This window comes from Stegostoma tigrinum, chromosome 34, assembly GCF_030684315.1.
Source record: "Stegostoma tigrinum isolate sSteTig4 chromosome 34, sSteTig4.hap1, whole genome shotgun sequence".
Taxonomy (NCBI): domain Eukaryota; kingdom Metazoa; phylum Chordata; class Chondrichthyes; order Orectolobiformes; family Stegostomatidae; genus Stegostoma; species Stegostoma tigrinum.
In genome coordinates, this window is record NC_081387.1 from 18,086,702 (window position 1) to 18,108,736 (window position 22,035).

Consider the following 22,035-nt stretch of genomic DNA (forward strand, 5'->3'; position numbering starts at 1 on the left):
CCCAAAGCACCCACATTGGCGCCACAGCCATAAGGAGCTGGAACCACCATGCTGCCACTGTTATAGCCGCCGCTGAAACCGCCGCCAGGAGGGACGGCCCAGACCCACCGACGGTGAAGCCTTCGCTAAAGCTGCGGCCGCGATGGCTATGAGGAACGGACATCTTGATCCACCATATGGCTGTAGCAAGCCCTCACAATTGCGACGCTCAACTGCAGTTGTAGAAAAGAAGAGGTGAACTTTGACACAAAAGGTAAATTAAGAAACAAGACAAAAAGAAAGTAACACACAAAGAAAAATGCGGCTGGCCAGGTGAGCAGGAGCATATGGGCACAGAACCTGAACATTTTCTATCTAACCTCCACTGCCCTATTGGATTACATTACATTACTGGTTTATATAAATGCCTGTTGCTAGTGCATTAAAAATATTGACATATTGACAAAGACAACTGTTTATTTGGAGGCGAGAGGGTAAATATGATTTGATGTGATTGTATGAAATGGGCATTGGTGAACGGCACCTGCTTTTTGTATCTTCTGACTTCTATTTTCGCTAGGTTCAATGGAATGCCAAGTCAAGCAGAACCGATAACTGGAAGATCACCCAAAAACTTCATACCGTCAGCCAAGCTTAAATTTATCTCACAAATTCGAAGTCCAAACATGCACAGGTTGGGTTGAATGGCCACACCAAAATGTGCATAGTGTACCGTGATGTGCAGGCTAGGTGGGTTAGCCGTGGGAAATACAGGGTTACAGGCATAGGGTAAGGGGGTGGGGAGTGAGGGGTTGTGGCAGTGTGCGGAGGTTCTGGGTGAGATGCTGTTCGGAGGATGGTTTGGAGTCACTGGACCCAATTGCTCACTTCCACATTGTAAGGATTCTACGATTCTGTCTAGACCAAGTGAAGTATGAGAAAATATTCTTTGCATCTACAATTAACATTCGAGATATGCAGTTACATTGACGGGGGTGAGGGCTGTCTTTTTCCCACTAATTTGGAGGAGGCAGCACAGTGGCTTGTGGGAGTAGTTTTCAGTATTGAGCAGAAAACTGCTGACAATTAGGATAGGGTTTCTTGTTCAGTATGTAACACCTTTGAGCTCTGATGTGAACGAGAGCCTGGGCAGAATGTGCAAATCTGTCAGGATAAAGTAAATATTCTGTCATCAGCAAAGGCATCTGGTCAAACCAGTTAGAGATGCCAGTTCAGGGTGTCAGATAAAGATATCCTCGGCCTTCACAGCATTTTCTCTGAAAATAACTTCTTATCACCTAAAACGAAAGAACTAAAATAGAACCTTTCTCATCCCCTTCCACCAACTTAGCTTCTCTACTGAAGCTGTCAAACCTACTTAAGAGTCATAGAGATATACAGCATGCAAACAAACCCGTTGGTCTGACTCGTCTAAGCTGACCAGATATCTTTCATAAACCTAGTCCCATCTGCCAGCATTTGGCCCAAATTGCTCTAAACCCTTCCTATTCAAATACCGTCCAGATGCCTTTTAAATGATGTAATTGTACCGGCCTCCACCACTCCCTCTGGCAGCTCATTCCATACACACACCACCCTCTGCATGAAAAAGTTGTCCCGCAGCTCCCTTTTAAATCTTCCCCCTCTCACCTTTAACCTATGTCGTCTAGTTTTGCACTCCCCCAGCCCTGGGAAAAGATCTTGTCTATTTACCCCATCCATATTTATCCCCTTCACAATTTTATAAACCTTTATAAGGTCACATCTCGGCCTCCAACACTCCAGGAAAATAGCCGCAGACTATTCAGCCTCTCCCTGTAGCTCAAACCCTTCAACCCTGGCAACATCCTCGTAAATCTTTTCTGAACCCTTTCAAGTTTCACAACATCCTTCCTATAGGTAGAAGACCAGAATTTTCATACAATACTCCAAAAGTTGCTGAACCAATTACCTGTAGAGCTGCAACATGACCCCCTAAGTCCTATACTCAATGCACTAACCAATAAAAGCAAGCATTCTAAACGCCTTCTTCACTAGCCTTTTGACCTGTGACTTCCAAGGAAGTATTAACCGCCACTCCAAGGTTCTTATTTCCTCTTGCATTTTTCTATTCTCTTCTGTTTCAGTGTTGCATTTGGCATTCATCCATTATGTTGAGCACATCGTCATCTAATCCAGGCTGACAATGTGGTGCACTGCATAGTATGAGACAAAAACACATTCAGACAGTGAGCGGGCAGGGTTTGAAATGTACTGCCTGTCGGGTGTGGCAGTGACAGGTTCCACCTTGAGGCCATAAGGCAGTTATTTCAGAATAAAGTGCAGGGTCTTGGAGAAAAGGCAAGAGAGCCAGCTGTCCCTTGCAGCGCTTGTTCAGAGAGCCAGCGGGGAAAAAATGGGACGGATGCTGTCTTTGTGCGGCACTGCAATTCTGTGATATCGATAAATGCTGAACCACCAGAGGTGTTGGTGTCCTCTCAGATCAGGAGCTGTACTGAGGCTCTGTCTCCAGGGCACTCAATATGTCAAAGAGAGGGTCAGGCCAGCGTTTGTCCCTACACAGAAACAGCACAGTGCAGAATATTCCTGCCCATCACACCTTGCTGCACACAAAGATGGTAATCCTGTTCCTGACACCACACCAGTGATAACCTTCCATCAACCAAACAGCCTGTTCCTCCTGTGATAATGGGAACTACAGATGCTGGAGAATCCAAGATAATAAAGCGTGAAGCTGGATGAACACAGCAGGCCAAGCAGCATCTCAGGAGCACAAAAGCTGATGTTTCGGGCCTAGACCCTTCATCAGAGAGGGGGATGGAGTGAGGGTTCTGGAATAAATAGGGAAAGAGGGTGAGGCGGACCGAAGATGGAGAGAAAAGAAAGGTGGAGAGGAGAGTATAGGTGGGGAGGTGGGGAGGGGATAGGTCAGTCCCGGAAAGACGGACAGGTCAAGGAGGTGGGATGAGGTTAGTAGGTAGGAGATGGAGGTGCGGCTTGGGGTGGGAGGAAGGGATGGGTGAGAGGAAGAACAGGTTAGGGAGGCAGAGACAGGCTGGACTGGTTTTGGGATGCAGTGGGTGGAGGGGAAGAGCTGGGCTGGTTGTGTGATACAGTGGGGGGAGGGGACGAACTGGGCTGGTTTTGGGATGCGGTGGGGGAAGGGGAGATTTTGAAGCTGGTGAAGTCCACATTGATACCATTGGGCTGCAGGGTTCCCAAGCGGAATATGAGTTGCTGTTCCTGCAACCTTCGGGTGGCATCATTGTGGCACTGCAGGAGGCCCATGATGGACATGTCATCTAAAGAATGGGAGGGGGAGTAGAAATGGTTTGCGACTGGGAGGTGCAGTTGTTTATTGCGAACCGAGCGGAGGTGTTCCGCAAAGCGGTCCCCAAGCCTCCGCTTGGTTTCCCCAATGTAGAGGTAGCCACACCGTGTACAATGGATGCAGTATACCACATTGGCAGATGTGCACGTGAACCTCTGCTACACTCGCCCCCACACCTCTTCCCTCACCCCTATCCCAGGCCCCAAGATGACTTTCCATATTAAGCAGAGGTTCACCCGTGTACAATGGATGCAGTATACCACATTGGCAGATGTGCAGGTGAACCTCTGCTTAATATGGAAAGTCATCTTGGGGCCTGGGATAGGGGTGAGGGAAGAGGTGTGGGGGCGAGTGTAGCAGAGGTTCACGTGCACATCTGCCAATGTGGTATACTGCATCCATTGTACACGGTGTGGCTACCTCTACATTGGGGAAACCAAGCGGAGGCTTGGGGACCGCTTTGCGGAACACCTCCGCTCGGTTCGCAATAAACAACTGCACTTCCCAGTCGCAAACCATTTCTACTCCCCCTCCCATTCTTTAGATGACATGTCCATCATGGGCCTCCTGCAGTACCACAATGATGCCACCCGAAGGTTGCAGGAACAGCAACTCATATTCCGCTTGGGAACCCTGCAGCCCAATGGTATCAATGTGGACTTCACCAGCTTCAAAATCTCCCCTTCCCCCACCGCATCCCAAAACCAGCCCAGTTCGTCCCCTCCCCCCACTGTATCACACAACCAGCCCAGCTCTTCCCCTCCACCCACTGCATCCCAAAACCAGTCCAGCCTGTCTCTGCCTCCCTAACCTGTTCTTCCTCTCACCCATCCCTTCCTCCCACCCCAAGCCGCACCTCCATCTCCTACCTACTAACCTCATCCCACCTCCTTGACCTGTCCGTCTTTCCGGGACTGACCTATCCCCTCCCCACCTCCCCACCTATACTCTCCTCTCCACCTTTCTTTTCTCTCCATCTTCGGTCTGCCTCACCCTCTTTCCCTATTTATTCCAGAACCCTCACTCCATCCCCCTCTCTGCTGAAGGGTCTAGGCCCGAAACGTCAGCTTTTGTGCTCCTGAGATGCTGCTTGGCCTGCTGTGTTCATCCAGCTTCACACTTTATTAGCCTGTTCTTCCTATTCCCTATGTTTCTCAAAACCTTCTGCGGTCTCTGCAAAATCTTGAAGCGCGCAAATCTGTTCTCAGATTTACAACAGTGAGCCCTAATGTCACTGCGTAGAAACAAGAGTGGTATGATGGCTCAGTAGTTAGTGCTGCTGCCTCACAGACCCGTGCTCGATTCCACCCTCATGCGACTATTTGAGTTTGCACATTCTCCCCACATCTGCGTGGGTTTCCTCCAGGTGCTCTGGTTTCGTCCCACAGACCAAAGATTTGTATGTTAGGTGCAAATTGGCCGTGCTGAATTGTCCTGTCATGTCCAGTGATGTGCAGGCTAGGGGGGGATTGGCCATGGAAAATGAAATGTTATGGGAATAGGGTGGGTCTGGGTGGAATACTTTTAGGCGGGTTGGTGTGGCCTGCTTCTGGGTTGTGTGGTTCTAGGAGTGGACAGTTCGATCCCTCAAGCCTGCTCTACCAAACAATACATCTGACCATCTCCCTCACTTTCCTGTGCTATCTCTGTATCCCTCGATGTCATTAGCCTCTAGAAGGCTATCAATGTCTGCTCAGTGACTGATGTTCTACAGCACACTGTGGCAGAGAACTCCAAAGTTTCACCACCCTCTGGATGAAGATATTCCTCCTCATAGCTCGCCCTATGTATCCTGATATGACATCCCTAGTTCCAAACTCATCAGCCATTAACCACATCCTAGCTATTTTTCTGAAGAAAGCACAACATTAACTTTTTAGGGAGAGTAAATGGAGGGTCAAGAATAATGATACCAGAGATTTTCCTTGCTCAATGGTATTTTTTTTAACAAGATTTGAGGACTGGAAGATATTCAGCAGAACACATGCAGAACCTGGAAAATAACTGGAAGATTGAAATGGGTCGAGTGGCCAAATCCCACACTTAGGGCTCTGTGATTCCAAGAATGGACTATTCAACTCCTCGGTGAAAATGGGAACTGCAGATGCTGGAGAATCCAAGATAACAAAGTGTGAAGCTGGATGAACACAGCAGGCCAAGTAGCATCTCAGGAGCACAATCTCTGATGAAGGGTCTAGGCCCAAAACGTCAGCTTTTGTGCTCCTGAGATGCTGCTTGGCCTGCTGTGTTTATCCAGCTTCACACTTTGTTATCTTATATTCAACTCCTCAAGCCTGCTTTGCATTCAATACTCCTTCTAATTCAACATATGCTTTCGTGCGTTACCTCCCTATCCCTTGATGTCATCAGTCTCCAGGAACCTAACCATTTCTGACTTTGGACAGCAACATCAACAGATGCTGGAGTCTACGGAGACTAGAGACAACACAGTGTGGGACTGGAGGAACACTGCACGCCAGGCGACATCGGAGGAGCAGGAAAGTTGATGTTTTGTATCGGGACCCTTCTTCAGAAATGGAAGGGGGGAAAGAGCTCAGATATAAAAAGATAGAGGATGAGTGGGGCTGGGGAAGGTAGGTGGAATGGTGATAGGTAATTGCAGGTGGGGAGTGGTGATGATTGCTGAATGAGTTCGGAGGAGCAGATAGGTGGGAGAGGAGATGGACAGGTTGTGTCAGGTCAAGGAAGCTGGGATGAGAGTGAGTGTTGGACAAGGGATGAGGCTGGGGGGCTGGGGAGATTTTAAAACTGGTGAATTCCATGTTTAGGCCATTGGGCTGAAGGCTCCCGAGGCAGAATATGACGTGTTGCTCCTTCAGTTTGCAGGTGGTGTCATTGTAACACTGGAGGATGCTCAGGATGGACATGTCACCCAGGGAGTGGGAGGGGGAGTTAAAATGGTTCCCGACCGGAAGGTGTTGTTGTTTGTCATGAACAGAGCACAAGTGCTCTACAAAATGGTCTTCAAGTCTACACTTGGTCTCACCGATGTAGAGGAGACCACATCGGGAGTAGTGGATACAGTAGACCAAGTTGGCGGATGTGCAGGTGAACCCCTGCCTGATATGGAAAGTTTGCTTTGGGCCTTGAATAGAAGCGAGAGGGAATGTGTAGGAGCAGATGTATCACTTTCACCATCACTCCACCATCCTCCGCATCAAGCATATGCCACCTCCAATCTCAACCCACAACCAGAGACGTATTTCCCTCCCCACCCCTAATGCCTTTCATAGGGACTGCTCACTTTGCAACTCCTTGTCCGCTCCACACTCTCCACTAACCCCACCACAGCTGGGACCTTTCCTCGCAACTGCAGATTGTGCTACATCTACCCCTACACATCCCTCCTTACTTCTGTTCAAGGCCCAAAGCAAACCTTTCATATCAGACAGGGGTCCAACTGCACATTTATTTTCTTTTATTCATTCATGGGATGAGGGTGTCACTGGCCAGGCAGCATTTTTTGCTGGCCTCTAATTGCCTAGAGGGCAGTTAAGAGTCACCCACATTGCTGTGGGTCTGGACTCACGTGTAGGCTGAAAGGACATCAGTGAGCCAGATGGGTTTTTCCAAAAATCAACAATGGATTCATGGTCATCATTCGCTTCTCAATTCCAGATATTTATTGAATCCAAATTCCATCATCTGCCGTGGCAGGATTTGAACTCGAGTCCCCAGAGCTGAATTATCTGAGTCTCTGGATTAACAGTCCAATGATAATACCACTAGGCCATCGCCTCCTCTCATCTGCCAACTTGGTCTCCTGTATCTGCTGCTCCTGATATGGCCTCCTCTACATCGGTGAGACCAAGCGTAGACGCGGAGACTGTTTCATAGAGCACCTGCACTCTGTACGCAATGAACAACGTCTTCCGGTTGCAAACCATTTTAGCTCCCCCTCCCTGGTTCACATGTTCATCCTGGGCCTCCTCCAGTGTCACAATGATGCCACGCGGAAACTGGAGGAGCAGCACCTCATACTCCACCTCAGGGCCTCAACATAGAATTCACCAGTTTTAAAATCTCCTGGACCGCGGCCTAATGTCACGTCCAACACTTCCTCTCATCCTTGCATCTTTGACCTGACACATCTTGTCAATCTTCTCTCCCATCTTTCCGCCCCACCCATCCCACTGACCAATCCCCACTACTCCCTACCTGCACTCACCTACCACCATCTCATCACCTTCCCCAGCCCCACCCTTCCTCTCTCTATTTCCCCCTCCCCATTTCTGAAGAAGGGTCCTGATACGAAACATCAACTTTCCTGCTCCTCTGATGCTGCCTCATCTGCTGTGTTCCTCCAGTTCCATACTGTGTTGTCTCTAGTTTCTGACTTGAACCTGGTCAATGACCAATGTTCTACAGCGCGCTAGGGCAGGGAATTCCAAAGCTTCACCACCTTCTGGATGATAATATTTTGTTCTCATGGCCTACCTCATGTATCCTGAGATTATATCCCTGCTTTAAGATTCATCAGTCAGGGACCACACCCTAACAACTTTTCTCAAGAAAGTGCAACATTAGCCTTTTAGGGAGAGTCAATGAAGGTCAAAGATGGTGAGACAGGAAGATTTTTCTTGCACAATACATTTTTTTAACAATACTTGAAGATTGGAAGATATTCTGCAGAGCCTGGAAAAAAAAACTCCAACGTGGAAATGAAACATTTCACTTTTATTTATTATCACAATCACTGCATTTGAAATTACAATCAAATAAACATTATCCCTTAAATATCATGCATGATTATTTTAGATTCATACAGCACTAAAAGAAGCCAATTGCTCCATCTTGTCTGAATGAGTCTTTTAAAAGAGCCATCAAACAGACCCGCTACTCTCCTGCTTCTCTGCAATTATTCCCCTTGTATGTCAGCAACAGTGTGTTCGATCACACCATAGAACAGAAAATGGCCCTTCAGCCCATCACATCTATGCCAGCTCTTTGTAAGTGCTATCAAAATTGTCCTGCTCCCCTGATCTTTCCCTACAAGCTTCCAAATTTTCTAGTCACAAATATGTCAATGATCAATGGAGATTGAAACAAAAGGGATGTTTCCGTGATGGGATCAACAATTGGTGAATTGGTAACCAATCGCAATTTCTCAGTGAGGCGTGGAGAAACACTTGGATTAACCTGGGGTAATTTTCTCCTTCATCACATAAGCCAGCCAGGCCTTCAGCAGGCAGGTTACCAAGTGAATTGCAGAGTCACTATTGCCTGCTTTCTGGCACTGCCCTGGGTGCCATTGGCATCTGGGAAGGTCTCTGAAGGTACCCTCGAGTGGGTGAAATTGTTCTTGGGGTGGGTGGGGGGGGCGCCAGACAGGATGAATGTAGTCATCTGGCCATCGCCCCTTCACCTTGCCACATTGGATTTGAGTTTCTCAATGCAGAGGAGTGACAGACTTGGTAGGGGTTGGGATGGAAGGTGATAAAACTGATTAGAAACTTGCATTCTATCCCAGGATGAAAACCAAATCCAAAAACCCTCATGGCGGGAATGGAAAGAGCCATCGTGCAGGATCGTGGCAAGGTTTATCTCCAGTCACCTTCCCGACCTTCCGTGGAAGGTTAGTTCGAGGGAGTCCGTCAGAAATTCCAAGATTTTCAAATTCCAAGAAATTTCAGATTGTGCGACGGAAACGTTTTGGCCGCTTGGCGTGGAGGTTAGTCAATGTCAAATGGAACATTCCCCTGTCTGCCTCTCACTTCCAGGGATTTCCATCGCAATCTCAATTGTCATAAGGAGCAGCTAAATGGAGGTGATAGTCGGAACCTGCTTGAATCCTGCCTCCATCTATGTGACAAAGAAGTGGAAGGCTGCCCCTATTTCAACGCCTCTCACATCTGTAAGGAGATGACTCTCAGCGAGTCAGCTTTGCAGCTGGTGCTGAAGTAAGGGTAGAGCTTCTCCCTGAAGGTGTCACTGAAGGTGTAGAGATGGGACATATCTGCCGCATCGTAAAATACCACCCAGCCCCCCTCGTAGTCCAGGTAGATTCCCAGCCTCTTGGGTCTGGCGTTGCGGGCGAGGCAGGCAGGGGGCGAGCTGAGGGCTTTGTACCCGTCCTGCCACCTCAGCTCGATGGCCCACACTCCTGCCTCGGGTGCCAGGGGCAGGTTTCCGCACCTCGAGATGGATTCGCTCGCCACGCCCAAAACCCAGAAGGTGCAGCTCCCCACGTCCACCTCCCAGTAGTGGCGTCCACTGGTGAACCCCTTGGATCCCAGCACACAATGCCGGTTGCTAAATCTCTTCAGGTTGTAAGGAACTGCCTGCGCTGTCTCGCTACGCCTCACATGGCTCAGGTCGTCGGAAACCTTGAGGTGTGGGTGTGCCGTCATTGGGTCCAGGGTCACAAACTCGGGGGCTTTGAGAGAAAAACAAGAATAAATAAATACAGCACCATGAGATTAAAAAGCTCGGACAAATTTTACACATTTGATTTGTTTAGACAGGGCAAATTTTCAACTGTACGCACAGCATTATTCAGTGACAGTGCCAAGTAAATTTACATTATCAAACTTTAGAACTTTAGGGAGGCCATTCAATCCATCACATCTAAACACTGCTTGACCTTCAAGATAGCAAAGTGTGGGGCTGGATGAACACAGCAGGCCAAGCAGCATCTCAGGAGCACAAAAGCTGACGTTTTGGGCCTAGACCCTTCATCAGAGAGGGGGATGGAGTGAGGGTTCTGGAGTAAATAGGGAGAGAGGGGGAGGCGGACCGAAGATGGAGAGAAAAGAAGATAGGTGGAGAGGAGAGTATAGGTGGGGAGGTAGGGAGGGGATAGGTCAGTCCGGGGAGAACGGACAGGTCAAGGAGGTGGGATGAGGTTAGTCGTTGGAAAATGGAGGTGCGGCTTGAGGTGGGAGGAAGGGATAGGTGAGAGGAAGAACAAGTTAGGGAGGCGGGGACGAGCTGGGCTGGTAACCCCTCCCCCCACTGCTTCCCAAAACCAGCCCAGCTCGTCACCGCCTCCCTAACCTGTTCTTCCTCTCTGATTACTAGATTAGGGATTTTTACAATAGTATTTGTTCACGGGATGTGATGATCAGCATTAACAGCTCATCCTAAGTTTCCCCAGAGGGCTGTTAAGAGTCAACCATATTGCTATGGGTCTGGACTTACATGTAGGCCAGACAAGTTTAAGATGGCACGTCTCCTTCCAGTGACATTACCGCTAAGTTACCACCTCCTGAAAGTTGTGTATGCTGCAAACAGCAGGCGACACCATGAACACATGCATGCACGTGTGTGTGTGTGTGTGTGTGTGTGAGTTTAAGCATGTGCTGTCAACGCTGATCATCACATCCCATGAACAAATACTATTATAAAAATTCCTAATCTATTAATCAGATAGCACATCCCAAAAGGAGTCATGGTGAGATTTGAACCCGTCCCAACAGCATTAAACAGGGCCTCTGGATTATTTACACTGCCGTCTTTTTTTTGTAAATTCATTCACAGGATATTTGTATCACTGGCTAGGCCAGGATTTATTGCCCATTCCTAATGGCCCAGAGGGGAGATGAAAGTTAATCACATTGCTGTGGGTCTGGAGTCACATATCGGCCAGACTGGGTTAAGACTGCAGTTTGGAGATAATGGGAACTGCAGATGCTGGAGAATCCAAGATAACAAAGTGTGGAGCTGGATGAACACAGCAGGCCAAGCAGCATCTCAGGAGCACAAAAGCTAACGTTTCGGGTCTAGACCCTTCATCAGAGCTCTCTGATGAAGGATCTAGGCCCGAAATGTCAGCTTTTGTGCTCCTGAGATGCTGCTTGGCCTGCTGTGTTCATCCAGCTACGCACTTTGTTATCTAAGTCTGCAGTTTCCTTCCTTAAAGGACGGTGGTGAGCCAGGTGGATTCCCCTGTCTCTCAGTTATTTTGTGGTCATCATCAAGCCTTCAAATCCAAATTTTGAATCCAGATTCTACTGTCTGCCATGACAGGATTCAAACCCGGATGCCTAGTATATTAGCTGGGTCTCTAGGTTAATATTCCAGTGATAATATCACTAGGCCATCAGCTACCCATCAATCCCAGAAAATGGCTATATCGATTTTATTACAGAATCACACACAACACGGAAATAGAGATTGGGAGGAAAGTATCAACCTTTGTTGAATCCTTCGTGATAATTTCACACTTCCACTCAGAGATACCAGTTTTATGGGTCAGAGCTTGAATGTCAAATTGGCAGCAGCAAGAGGGAAGCTTGTTAATCATTAAAGTCAACCAAAATAACAAGCGGTCAGCTGTGGGGTAAAATGGACTTCCTACTTCCTGTGACCCATTTAACGCTACAGCCCACCGTCCACTCAATACTAAATGTCACTGTGATGTTTTAAGGCAGTCCTGTCTGTTCACATACATTTCCAGGGAGAGTCATCTCTGATCAGCCATGAGCTGGAGATTTGTTGCCTCAGCAACCTGCTGTTTGCACTGTATCAATATTGAGTTCCACTGTGGGAGATGGCAACCTTTCTACGAAACATTGTGCTTTCCTGGGCAAGCAGATTGGTACAAAGCTGAAATGATCTCAGCCTTTTCCCAATGCAGTGAGACTCCACAGTCCCTTCCAGTAGCTATTTCTGTGTCTGGTTTAACAGAGAGTCATACAGCATGGAAACAGACCCTTTGGAACAACTAATCCACACCGACGATGTTCTCAAACTAAACAAGTTCTATTTGCCTGTGTTGGCCCATATCCCTCCAACCCTTTCCCATTCATGTAGTTATCCAAATATCTTTTAAATGTTGTAATTGTACCAGCATCCACCAGTTCTGCTGAACATTTATTCCACACACGAACCACTTTCTGTGTAAAAAAGTTGCCCCTCATGTTTCTCCTGTCACTTTAAAGATATGCCCGCTAGTTTTGAAATTCTACATCCGAGGAAAAAGAAATCTGAAATTCACCTTACTTCTGCCAGTCACAATTTTATAAACCTCTGAAAGGTCATTCCTCAATGTCCTATGCGACAGTGAAAGAAATCCCATCTATCCAAGGAGATTTTATAACTCAAAAGATGAGACCACTCTTGGAATATTGTGTTCAGTTCTGGTCACCTCATTATAGGAAAGATATGGAAGCTTTTGAGAGGGTGCAGAGGAGATTTACCAGGATGCTGCCTGGACTGGAGGGCAAGTCTTACAAGGCAAGGTTGAGAGAGTTAGGGCTTTTTTCATTGGAGTGAAGAAGGATGATAGGTGACTTGATAGAGGTGTACAAGATGATGAGAGGCAGAGATAGAATGGATAGTCAGATTTTTTTCCCTGGGTGGAAATGACTATTACGAAGGGGCATATATTTAAGGAGATTGGAGGAAGGTACAGGGGAGATGTTAGAGGTAGGTTCTTCACACAGAGAGTGGTGGGCATGTGGAATGCGCTGCAGCAGTGGTAGTGAAGTCAGATACTTTAGAGACTTTTAAGTGACTCTTGGATAGGCACACGGAGGAGAGTAACATGTAGGGGATAATAGGCAGGCACAACATCGTGGGCCAAAGGGCCTGTATTGTGCTGTACTGTTCTATGTTCTAAACCATCCATTCCCGGGAACATCTGGGTAAATATCTTCCGAAACCTGTCTAATTTAATAATGTTGTTCCTGTAGATTGTCACGGACTAGAGTCGCTTGGGACCAGCGCTAGACTAGTCACCGTTTACAGTTTGTAAAAAAACAGCTGCGACTCCAGCATCTGTTCTCAAACAGCCCACGAACAGCTTCGCATTATTCAGTAGCACGTCCTATCTGTTGTACCTTAAATAAAAACAGAGGACTTGGCTTTACCTGGATTGATGGTCCGCAGCAACCGTCTCCATGTGATATACTGCACTGGTCCAATGAGCTCGTCCAGGTTCAGGTCAACAGAAACTTTGGTGGGCTTCTTGAAGTTATTGTGAGACCTGTACAGAACAGCAGCTAGCTGTTTAATTCTTGATGCTGACTCTGAGCTGATCATTTATTTCCATTGCTGACAATTGCCACTGAACGCTAGTTAAATTTATTGAAGTACACATCCCTACTCACCATGCCTCCCCCTTCCATTGTAGAAACAACTTAAAACCTTCATCCCTTTGGGTGACTCAGTGGTTAGCACTGTTGCCTCATAGTGCCAGGAACCCAGGTTTGATTCCACCCCCCGCCACGGGTAACTGTCTGTGGGGAGATTGCACATTGTGCCCGTGGGTTTCCTCCGGGTGCTCCGGTTTCTTGCCATAGTCCAAAGATGTGCAGGTTAGACGGACTGGCCATGCTAAATTGCTGATAGTGCTCAGGGATGTGCAGGCTAGTTGGATTAAGTCATGGAAAATACAGAGTTACAGGGATAGGATAGAGTCTGCGTGGGATGCTCTTCAAAGGGTTGGTGTGGACTTTGTGGGCTGAATGGCCTGCTTCCCTATTGGAGGGGTTCTATATCGTGGCTGATTCTTTAACCTAAGGTCATTTTCCTACATTACTCTTTGTACTTTAATGCTTTCATATTGAGAATATTCTTCTTCACCTTTGTCCAAAAGAGTGCCTTATTTGGAGACTCTGTCTCCTGGCTGTGGACTCCCCACCTTGGGTGGAGGGTGGGGGAGGGGGAAGGATAAGGTTCTGTCTGGGAGTTGAACCCTGGTCTCCTGTATGCCAAACAGGAATCCTGCGAGATAGTGATCAGGGCGCGGTGCTCCGAGTTGCTTGTACCTGTACTGTCGATCAAAGTCATTCTAAGTAACTACCTACTATTCATTTTGAAGACAAGGGCTGGATAATGGGAAACTGCATATTTTGAATCACAGGTGAGAGAATTATGAAGCATATACAAAACCAAGAACATTTACTCACCTTAAACGACCATGTGGAAAGCAAATTTCCCATAAAATCATATTTGACTGTAAACTGATTTAATATTTCACATCCAAATGTAAAAAGATCATAATAAATATCATACCTGGGGATGATGTATTTAGCAGTCTGAAAAAGAAGTGAAATGTAGTCAACAAAACTTGCAAATCGTTTTGTAGAATTTTTTCGAAATCTGATGAATCTATTGCCTTTTGTCTGCTCTCTGCATGATGGAGGCCTAACTTTTGGACTGGAGGCCTGTGACCAATGGTGTTTCATAGGCATTGGGGCTAGGACCACTTTTATTCATCATTTACATAAACAATTTGGATGAGAATTTAGGAGGCGTGGTTAGTAAATTTGTAGATGACACCAAAATTGGTGGTACAGTGGATAATGAAGGCTATCTAAGATTACAAAGTGATCTTGATCAATTGGGTCAACGGGCTGAAAAATGGCAGATGGAGTTTAATTTGATGCTATGTGAGGTATTGCAGTTTGGTACCACAAGCAAGGGGAGGACTTATACAATTAACGGTACAGTCTTGGGTAGTGTTGTGGAACAGAGAGACCTATCAGTTCAGGAAGGAGTTCTGGCACTTTTTTCACTTGTGTGTAGGAGGCTGAGGGCTGACCTTATAGAGGTTCATGAAATGACCAGGGGCATAGATAAAGTGAAGAGCAAAGTTCTTTTCTCCAGTTCAAAACTAGGGGGCATATTTTTAAGGTGAGAGGAGAAAAGTTTAAGAGGAGCTTGAGGGGGCAAGTTTTTCACTGGAATGGACTGGCCGAAGAAGTGGTCGATGCAGATACAGTTACAACATTTAAAAGTAATTTGGACAGGTACATGAACAGGAGAGGCTTAGATAGATATGGGCCAAATGCAGGCAAGTGGCTTGGGAAGTTTAGTTTGGGAAACTTGGTTGGCATGGACAAGTTGGACCAAAGGAGCTGTTTCTGTGCTGTATGCCTCTGCATCAAGCATCTCAATGAATGATTCCAAAGTAAACGGTGCCCAATGTAATTCCATAATATGAAATTCTGGCCATTAGATGACTCTATACTACCCAGCTATCTATCTAGCAGAAATATTCGTCAATGGGCAATGGGCTAAGCATAAATATGGGTCACTTTGCTCAGCTGGCTGGACGACTGGCTCATGGTACAGAATGATACCAATAAAACATAGGTTCAATTCCCACACTGGCTGAGCTTACAAATGAAGGCTCTCTACTCACGTGAGGCGTGGATCCCTCAGGTTAAACCACCACTAGTAGGATCTCTCTAATGTGAGAACAGCCCCATGGTCTAGTATGACTATAGCAAATTTGTCTTCACTTTTACATCAGCCTCCTTCTGTATTTTCTTAATCATTACATTTAGTGCAGATTATGAACCTGTTGTATTATTACAAACAATGTATATTGCAATTATAGTTAAATCTTTCTTAAATTCTATTGCTCTGAGCCCTGAGTCAGTTGCTCCAGGGTTATTACAGTAGACAGAACCCCTGAAGAAGAGTCACACTGGGTAACTGTTTCTGCCTCTTCAGATGGGACCAGACCTGCTGAGCTTCTCCAGCATTCCCTGTGTTCACCACTGAATCTAATGCTTTCTGTTCTTTCTGGAATAGTTTCATGGTTTAACTCAGGTAGTTTCCCTGAGTTTTGTTCTTTAAGGGGGACTGTAGGTGTCGTTGGTGAGACTACCATTTATCGCCCTACCTGCCATTGCGAAGGAGGCGGTGAGCTGCATTTCCTGAATTGTCGCATGGTTGCAGCATGGTGGGGTGAGGTAATACTAACTCTCAGCCGCTTTTACTAAACCTCTGTTGTTCTCCACTCACCTTGGTATAGTTCCTGAACCTGCCTGCTCACCTGAAGTAATTCCTCCTCTTGCAGATGCAGCGCTTCTTGGATGTCTGTTATGAATTTTCTAATTTCTGCACTTTCCTCAGAATTTTTCTTCATATTGTCCTCTAATTGTACAATAAGCTTCTCCTTCTCTTTCAGCTTCATCATGAATCTCCGTTCTTCATCTATCAGAAAGCCATGCAATTTGGTAAACACTGCCTGGATGTCTTCCCGCAGATCACTGATTTGTCTCTGTTCACATACATGGAAATCTTATTTAGGAATTTAAATACAAGAGTGGAGGAATACAGCTGCAAAAGTAAAGGTGTAAAATAGGACTGTAAAAAAATGCGCTTTGTTCTTTCGGGATATTGACCTGGTCTTTCCCCAATCTTCTGATATAAATTCACTCAAAATCAGGGTGCAAGCAGTTTCCTGATTTGTTAGATGCTCATCAGAAATGCTTTTGTCATGTTTCAGACCGCTGCATTTCCTGCACAATCCTCTTCTCGTTTTTACTTTCACAAAGACACAAAACTGAGGGCTGACAGGGAGAGAAGCCAGCTCAATTTCCAATGAATTTGGACCATATCAGCCCTAGAACAGTCTGAGATCTTTAGATTAGCTGAAAAGAGTGATGTTTCACCTTCTTTCATGCTCTTCAGGATGCAAGCAAGAATGCCAAAGCATCAAGGCAGTTCATACTGCAGGATATTTGCCATACTCCATTGCAACACCTCACCAATCACAGTTAATTCCGTGACCAATCAGTAGCCTTTTCTTCTGCAGTATATGCTGGTGTGATGTTTTGGCATTCTTGAATTTGTCCTGATGAAGTCCCTTGAAATCTTAACGAGCCATTGGCTAAGGAAGAAGAGCTCTGGACATTCAGCCCCTTGAGTCTATGCATTTTCGAGAATTAGTTTTCAATCTAGCTAACTGTATACACATCATACAGATAATTGCTCTTGGTCCTTGCCCTTCCCCAAAGTGACACTAGTACTTTCAACTGTTGGAGTCACAAGATGCCAAGTTCCCAGATCCCGATGGACTTCTTCCGAGGATCGTACAGGAAGTGGAGAGTACAATGTTCGATGGACTGGTTTTCATTTTCCAAAACTGCCTTGATTCAGGGACAATCCCATTAGATTGAAAGTTAGTGAATGTGAATCTTTTATTCAAAGGAGGCAAAAAATGGGAAAGTACAGGCCAGGTAGCTTAAGATCTATCACAAAGAAATTGTTAGAATCTGTCATTAAGAATGTCGTAACAGATACTTGGATAAGTTCAAGGTAATCAGACAGAGTCAACATGGTTTGTGAAAGGAAAGTCATGTTCAACAAATTTGTTGGAGTAGTTTGAGGAGGCAATACACAAGGTGGATGAAAGGAAACTTGTGGATCTACTGTACTTAGATTTCCAGGAGGTGTCTGGTAAGGTAAGAAACGTTGTTGCTGAAAATAATAGCTCATGGTGCAGGGATAACATGGATAGAAGGTTGGTCAGATAACAGGAAGGAAAGACTGGATATAAATAGCTCTTTTTCAGGTTAGGAAGATATGAGTGGTGTGTCACAGGGGTCGGTACGTAAATGACTTAGAAGAAGAGTCAAAAGGTATTGTTGTCAAATTTACAAATGACACAAAGGTAGTCAGGAAAGTGCACTCTAAAAAGGATACAATGAGATTTCAAAATGTTATTGATAGGTTAAGTGAACAGGCAAAAGTGTGGTAACTGGAGTATAGTGTGGGAAAATGTGAAATTATCCATTTTGGCAGGAAGAATAAAAAGTAGCGTGTTATCTAAACAGTGAGAGACTGCACAGCTGAGATATGTGCATGAATTACAAAAAGGTTAGTACGGAGGTATAGGAAGCAATTAGGAAAGACAACAGAATGCTATCATTTGTCATGAGGGGAACTGAAATCAGAAGTAGGGAAATTATGCTTCGGTTATACAGGGTATTGGTGAGACCACTCCTGGAGTACTGTGCAGAGTAATGGCCACCCTGTAGAAGGAAGGATACAAACATATTTAAGGCAGTTCAGAGAAGGTTTACTGGTCTTAGAACTGGAATGGGTGGACCTGTCTTATGAAGGCTTGGCTTATATCTGCTGGAGTTCAAAAGTGTAAGAGGTGACTTGCTTGAAATAGATATGATCCTGACATGGAAGACTGGGGAGATATGGAGAGGATATTTCCTCTTATGAGAGAATGTATAACTGGGTGTCACATGCCAAATCACAACTACTTACACTGAATTCAAGTCCATACTTTTATATGAGAGCTTTATTTCAGTTCATTGCACTCTATAAAACTCTCAGTCCACTGATTGTTGGCTCCCCCTATCAGTGCAACCAGCTCACACCCAAGTAAATCTTAATCAATAAATATCCATCAGCCATTCCCTCAGTGTCTTAAGTCTCAGATATTCCTGCAGACCACATTAGATAACAACGTAGGGGAACAACGTAAAACTCAAGGGTTCCCCATTTTAAACAGTGATTGAGTAAATACCTTTCTTGGTGATCATCATGAATATTTGAAACCATCTTCCCGGAAGCAGAGTCCTTGGAGCTAGATAGATTTTTATTAAGCAGGAGGAGGGGTTGAAGAGTTTCCAGGGTTAGGGGGGACTGTGGACTTGAGGTTACATTCAGGTCAGCCATGGTATTACTGAATGACGAAGCAGTCCTGAGGGGTTGAATGACCTACCATAACTCCTGATTTATGTGCTTGTGTGTAATAGCTCACCTTTAGCTTCACCTGATCTGCTTTGTCTTCATCCTGACTTTTGGAATACTCTTTTAGTTTCGATTCAAGGGATACCTTCAGTGCTCTCAGTTTCTCCTGCAGTGAAAATGAACCAAAACACAATGAATATGTGCAGAGAACTGTTCTGAATTATTCATTCCATCGCTAGATAGGGGACTACTTAACCCACTGAAGATTTAGAGCTGGAGGAACACGGCAGGCCAAGCAGCATCATAGGAGCAAGAAAGCTGACATTTCGGGTCTAGACCCTTCATAGGCCTGAAACGTCAGCCTTCCTGCTCCGATGTTGCTGCTTGGCTGGCTGTGGGTAGAGTGGGTGAGGGAGAAGACTGGGAGAGGGCATACAGTAGGTGAGTGTGAAGAGTGGATGAAGGTGTGGAGTAACAGATGAGGTGGAGTTTTGCTTTGATTTGAATTGATTATTGTCACATGTACTGAGATACAGTGAAAAGTATTGTGTACTAATCAGATAATTCACACCTTACATAAGTACCTCAGGATAATAGAACAGAATGCAGAATACAGTGTTACAGCTACAGAGAAGGTGAAGGGAAAGAATAATTTTAATATATGAGAGGTCCATTGAGAAGTCTGAAAACAACAGAGAAGCTGTACACTTAAATCTGTTGGTACTTCTTTGGAAACTTTAGTATCTTCTACCCAACAGAAGAGGGTAGAAGAGAGTATAACCGGGGAGGGACAGTCTTTAATTGTGTTGGCCGCTTTCCCAAGACAGTAAGAAGTGTAAACTGAGTCAATCGAAGGAATGCTGGTTGCATGTTGAGCTGAGCTGTGTTCACAACTCCCTGTAATTTGTTGCGGTCTTGGGCAGAACAGTTACCATACCAAGCTGTGTTGCATCTGAATAAGATGGTTTCTTTGGTTCATCTATAAGAATTGGTAAGAGTGTGTGTGCACGTGTAGGGCGACAGGTAGGCAGCTCTAGGGCATAGCTGTGGAGGGGTGGGTTGAAGGCTGGCTGTAAAGAGAGGTGGTTCACAGAGAGACTGTGAGAATCAGGTCAGGGATGGATCATCGAGCTTGGGGACTGCTGACAGCGGAGGGGGGTAAAGGTCAGTGATTGAGTGATGGGTGGGGAGGGGGGAATAGTCAGTGATTGAGTGCAGGTTGGGGAATGGTCAGAGATTGAGTGAGGGGTGGGGAATGGTCAGTGGTTGATTGGTGGGTGGGAAATGATCAGTAATTGAGCAAGGAGGGGGAGAAAGGGAGAATGGCCAGTGATTAAGTGAGGAGTTGTGATGGGGAATGGACAGTAATTGGCTGGGGACAGGTAGGGGAGAAATGGTCAATAACTGTGTGGGAGAGGGGAGAGGGGAATGGTGAGTGATTGAGTGGGGGGGGGGGAGAGATGATCAGTGATTGAGTGGGGGGGGGGGAGGGGGGAATGGTCAGTGACTGAGTGGGAGTGGGAGGGTGAGGGAAGAATGGTCAGTGATTGAGTGGGAGAGGAGAGAGGAATGGTCAGTGATTGAGTGGGAGGGAGGAACGGTCAGTGACTGAATGGGAAAGGGGAGGGAAATGGTCAGTGATTGAGTGGGGGAGGGTGATGGCCAGTGATTGAGTGGGGAGGAATGAGTGATGAGTGATTGAGTGGGGAGGAATGAGTGATGAGTGATTGAGTGGGGGTGGGGTGAGACGGGGATTTAGTCTCGAATAGCTACCCAGAAGGTCACCCTCCATCTTGTGGATCCCTCCATCCCCCCCGCTGGTTGCCTATCCAGGGCTGTGTGTGTGTGAGTGAAGAACCTCCAGAAGCTGGACTGTTTCATAGGTCAGTGAGTGTCTCTAACTTCCGGGCGTAATCCTGCAACGTAGTCCGCGCTGTGGCGACATTTCTCTGGGTTAAGTCCCTGCCCCTGCTCCCTCTTCCTCAATACGTCCAGCCAGTGCAACCCTCTCGCAAATGCAACGGACGTGACAAAATGCAGGGAGAGTTGCAACCGTGCTCTGGTTAGTTGCTCAGTTTAAAACCGGCCAAATGTTTGCATCCAGTATGTTGCAAGGAAGGGCGCTGGCTCACCTCACATTTCCCGGCCGCCTCCTTCAGCGGTACGACGGTGTGACCGTTGTGATCGCGGGACGCGCTGCAGACCACGCACATCGCTCTGTGGTCGTCCTGGCAGAACATGTCGACCGTCTCGTCGTGGCTGCGGCAGCGGCCGCCTCTCTGGCTCAGGGTGACGCTCAGCTCCTGGATGCTTTCGACCAGGCTGTGGAGCAAGCGGTTGGTGCGGAGCTGGGCGCCCTCGGGGAGAGTCTCCCTGCACCGGGGGCAGCTGGCCGCTCCGCCCGCCGCCTCCCACCGCTTCGCCACGCACGCCCGGCAGAAGTTGTGGCCGCACTGCAACGTCACGGGGTCCCGGTAGAAGTCCCCGCAGCAGAAGCAGGACACTTGAGACCTCATCTTCTCGAAGTCGTTCGCACTCGCCATCCCAACCTGCAAAGCTGCCCTCCCTGCTCCCTCAGTCCCAGCGCGAGTGAGAGCAAGTGTTCAGCTCGTAGTGCAAGAGTAGAGTTCTTGGAATCAGCCAAGAGGTGGGTGTTCCCTTCAGATAACGTCTACTGAAGGCACGCCAACTTTCCCGTTCCTCTGATGCTGCCTGGCCTGCTGTATTCCTACACCGCCACCTCCACAATGTATCGACTCTGCTTCAAGCATCTGCAGTTCTTGCTATCTCCAAAGGGAAATGGTGTGTTGGGCTTCATGGCAGCGGATTCCAGCGCAGGGACAGGGATGTGTCTTGCTGCATTTATACACGGTCTGGGCGAGAACACATCTGGAGTATGGTGTGCAGTTTTGGCCTCCTTATCCGAAGGGGGTTGTTCTGGCTGTGGAGGGAGCGCAGCAGTTGTTTGCCGGACTGATTCCTGGGATGGCAGGCCTGGCTTAATGGACAAGCACAGGGAGAATGCTCCCTGTCACAGAAAGCCGTGAACGCCAAAACATTGACTGCCTCCAAGAAGGAGATATAGCTCTCAGGGCTAAAGGGATCAAAGAGAATGGGGGGAAAGCGAGAACAGAGTTGGATGATCATCCGTGAAACAGGATCGAAAGGTGGAATGGCCGACTCCTGCTCCTGTGTTCCTATAATAATTTGATTTGTCAATGTATCATCGAAAAACTTGCTGGCATAGACTTCACACCGACCCATTGTTTTATCCTTTTATTTTTGTTACATACATTCACGCACGGAACCCTGTT

At 46.8% G+C, this 22,035-nt stretch overlaps 1 protein-coding gene across 2 annotated transcripts; it reads right to left on the bottom strand.

Annotated features, from left to right (window-relative positions):
* Nucleotides 1-8,022: 8,022 nt before the first annotated feature.
* LOC125446659 (zinc-binding protein A33-like) lies at nt 8,023-21,451 on the bottom strand. Of its 2 annotated transcripts, XM_048520398.2 has the most exons (6): nt 20,854-21,451; nt 18,792-18,887; nt 16,062-16,289; nt 14,291-14,313; nt 13,144-13,259; nt 8,023-9,707 (listed from the first exon to the last, which is right to left on the bottom strand). In XM_048520398.2, exons 1-6 carry the CDS (start codon nt 21,262-21,264, stop codon nt 9,178-9,180), a joined length of 1,404 nt encoding a protein of 467 aa, XP_048376355.1. In that variant the 5' UTR covers nt 21,265-21,451; the 3' UTR covers nt 8,023-9,177. The 2 variants fall into 2 exon arrangements, with proteins under 2 accessions (XP_048376355.1, XP_048376356.1); XM_048520399.2 differs by lacking the exon at nt 16,062-16,289.
* Between the last annotated feature and the right edge of the window lie 584 nt (nt 21,452-22,035).

Bases quoted from the DNA above. Each gene is read 5' to 3' on its own strand.
- LOC125446659 (XM_048520398.2), bottom strand. From the start codon at position 21,264: ATGGCGAGTGCGAACGACTTCGAGAAGATGAGGTCTCAAGTGTCCTGC. The intron at 18,888-20,853 runs GTGAGCCAGCGC...TTTTCACTGCAG, and splicing joins AGGCGGCCGGGAAATGTGAG to GAGAAACTGAGAGCACTGAA. The intron at 13,260-14,290 runs GTATGATATTTA...TGTTCTGTACAG, and splicing joins GCTAAATACATCATCCCCAG to GTCTCACAATAACTTCAAGA.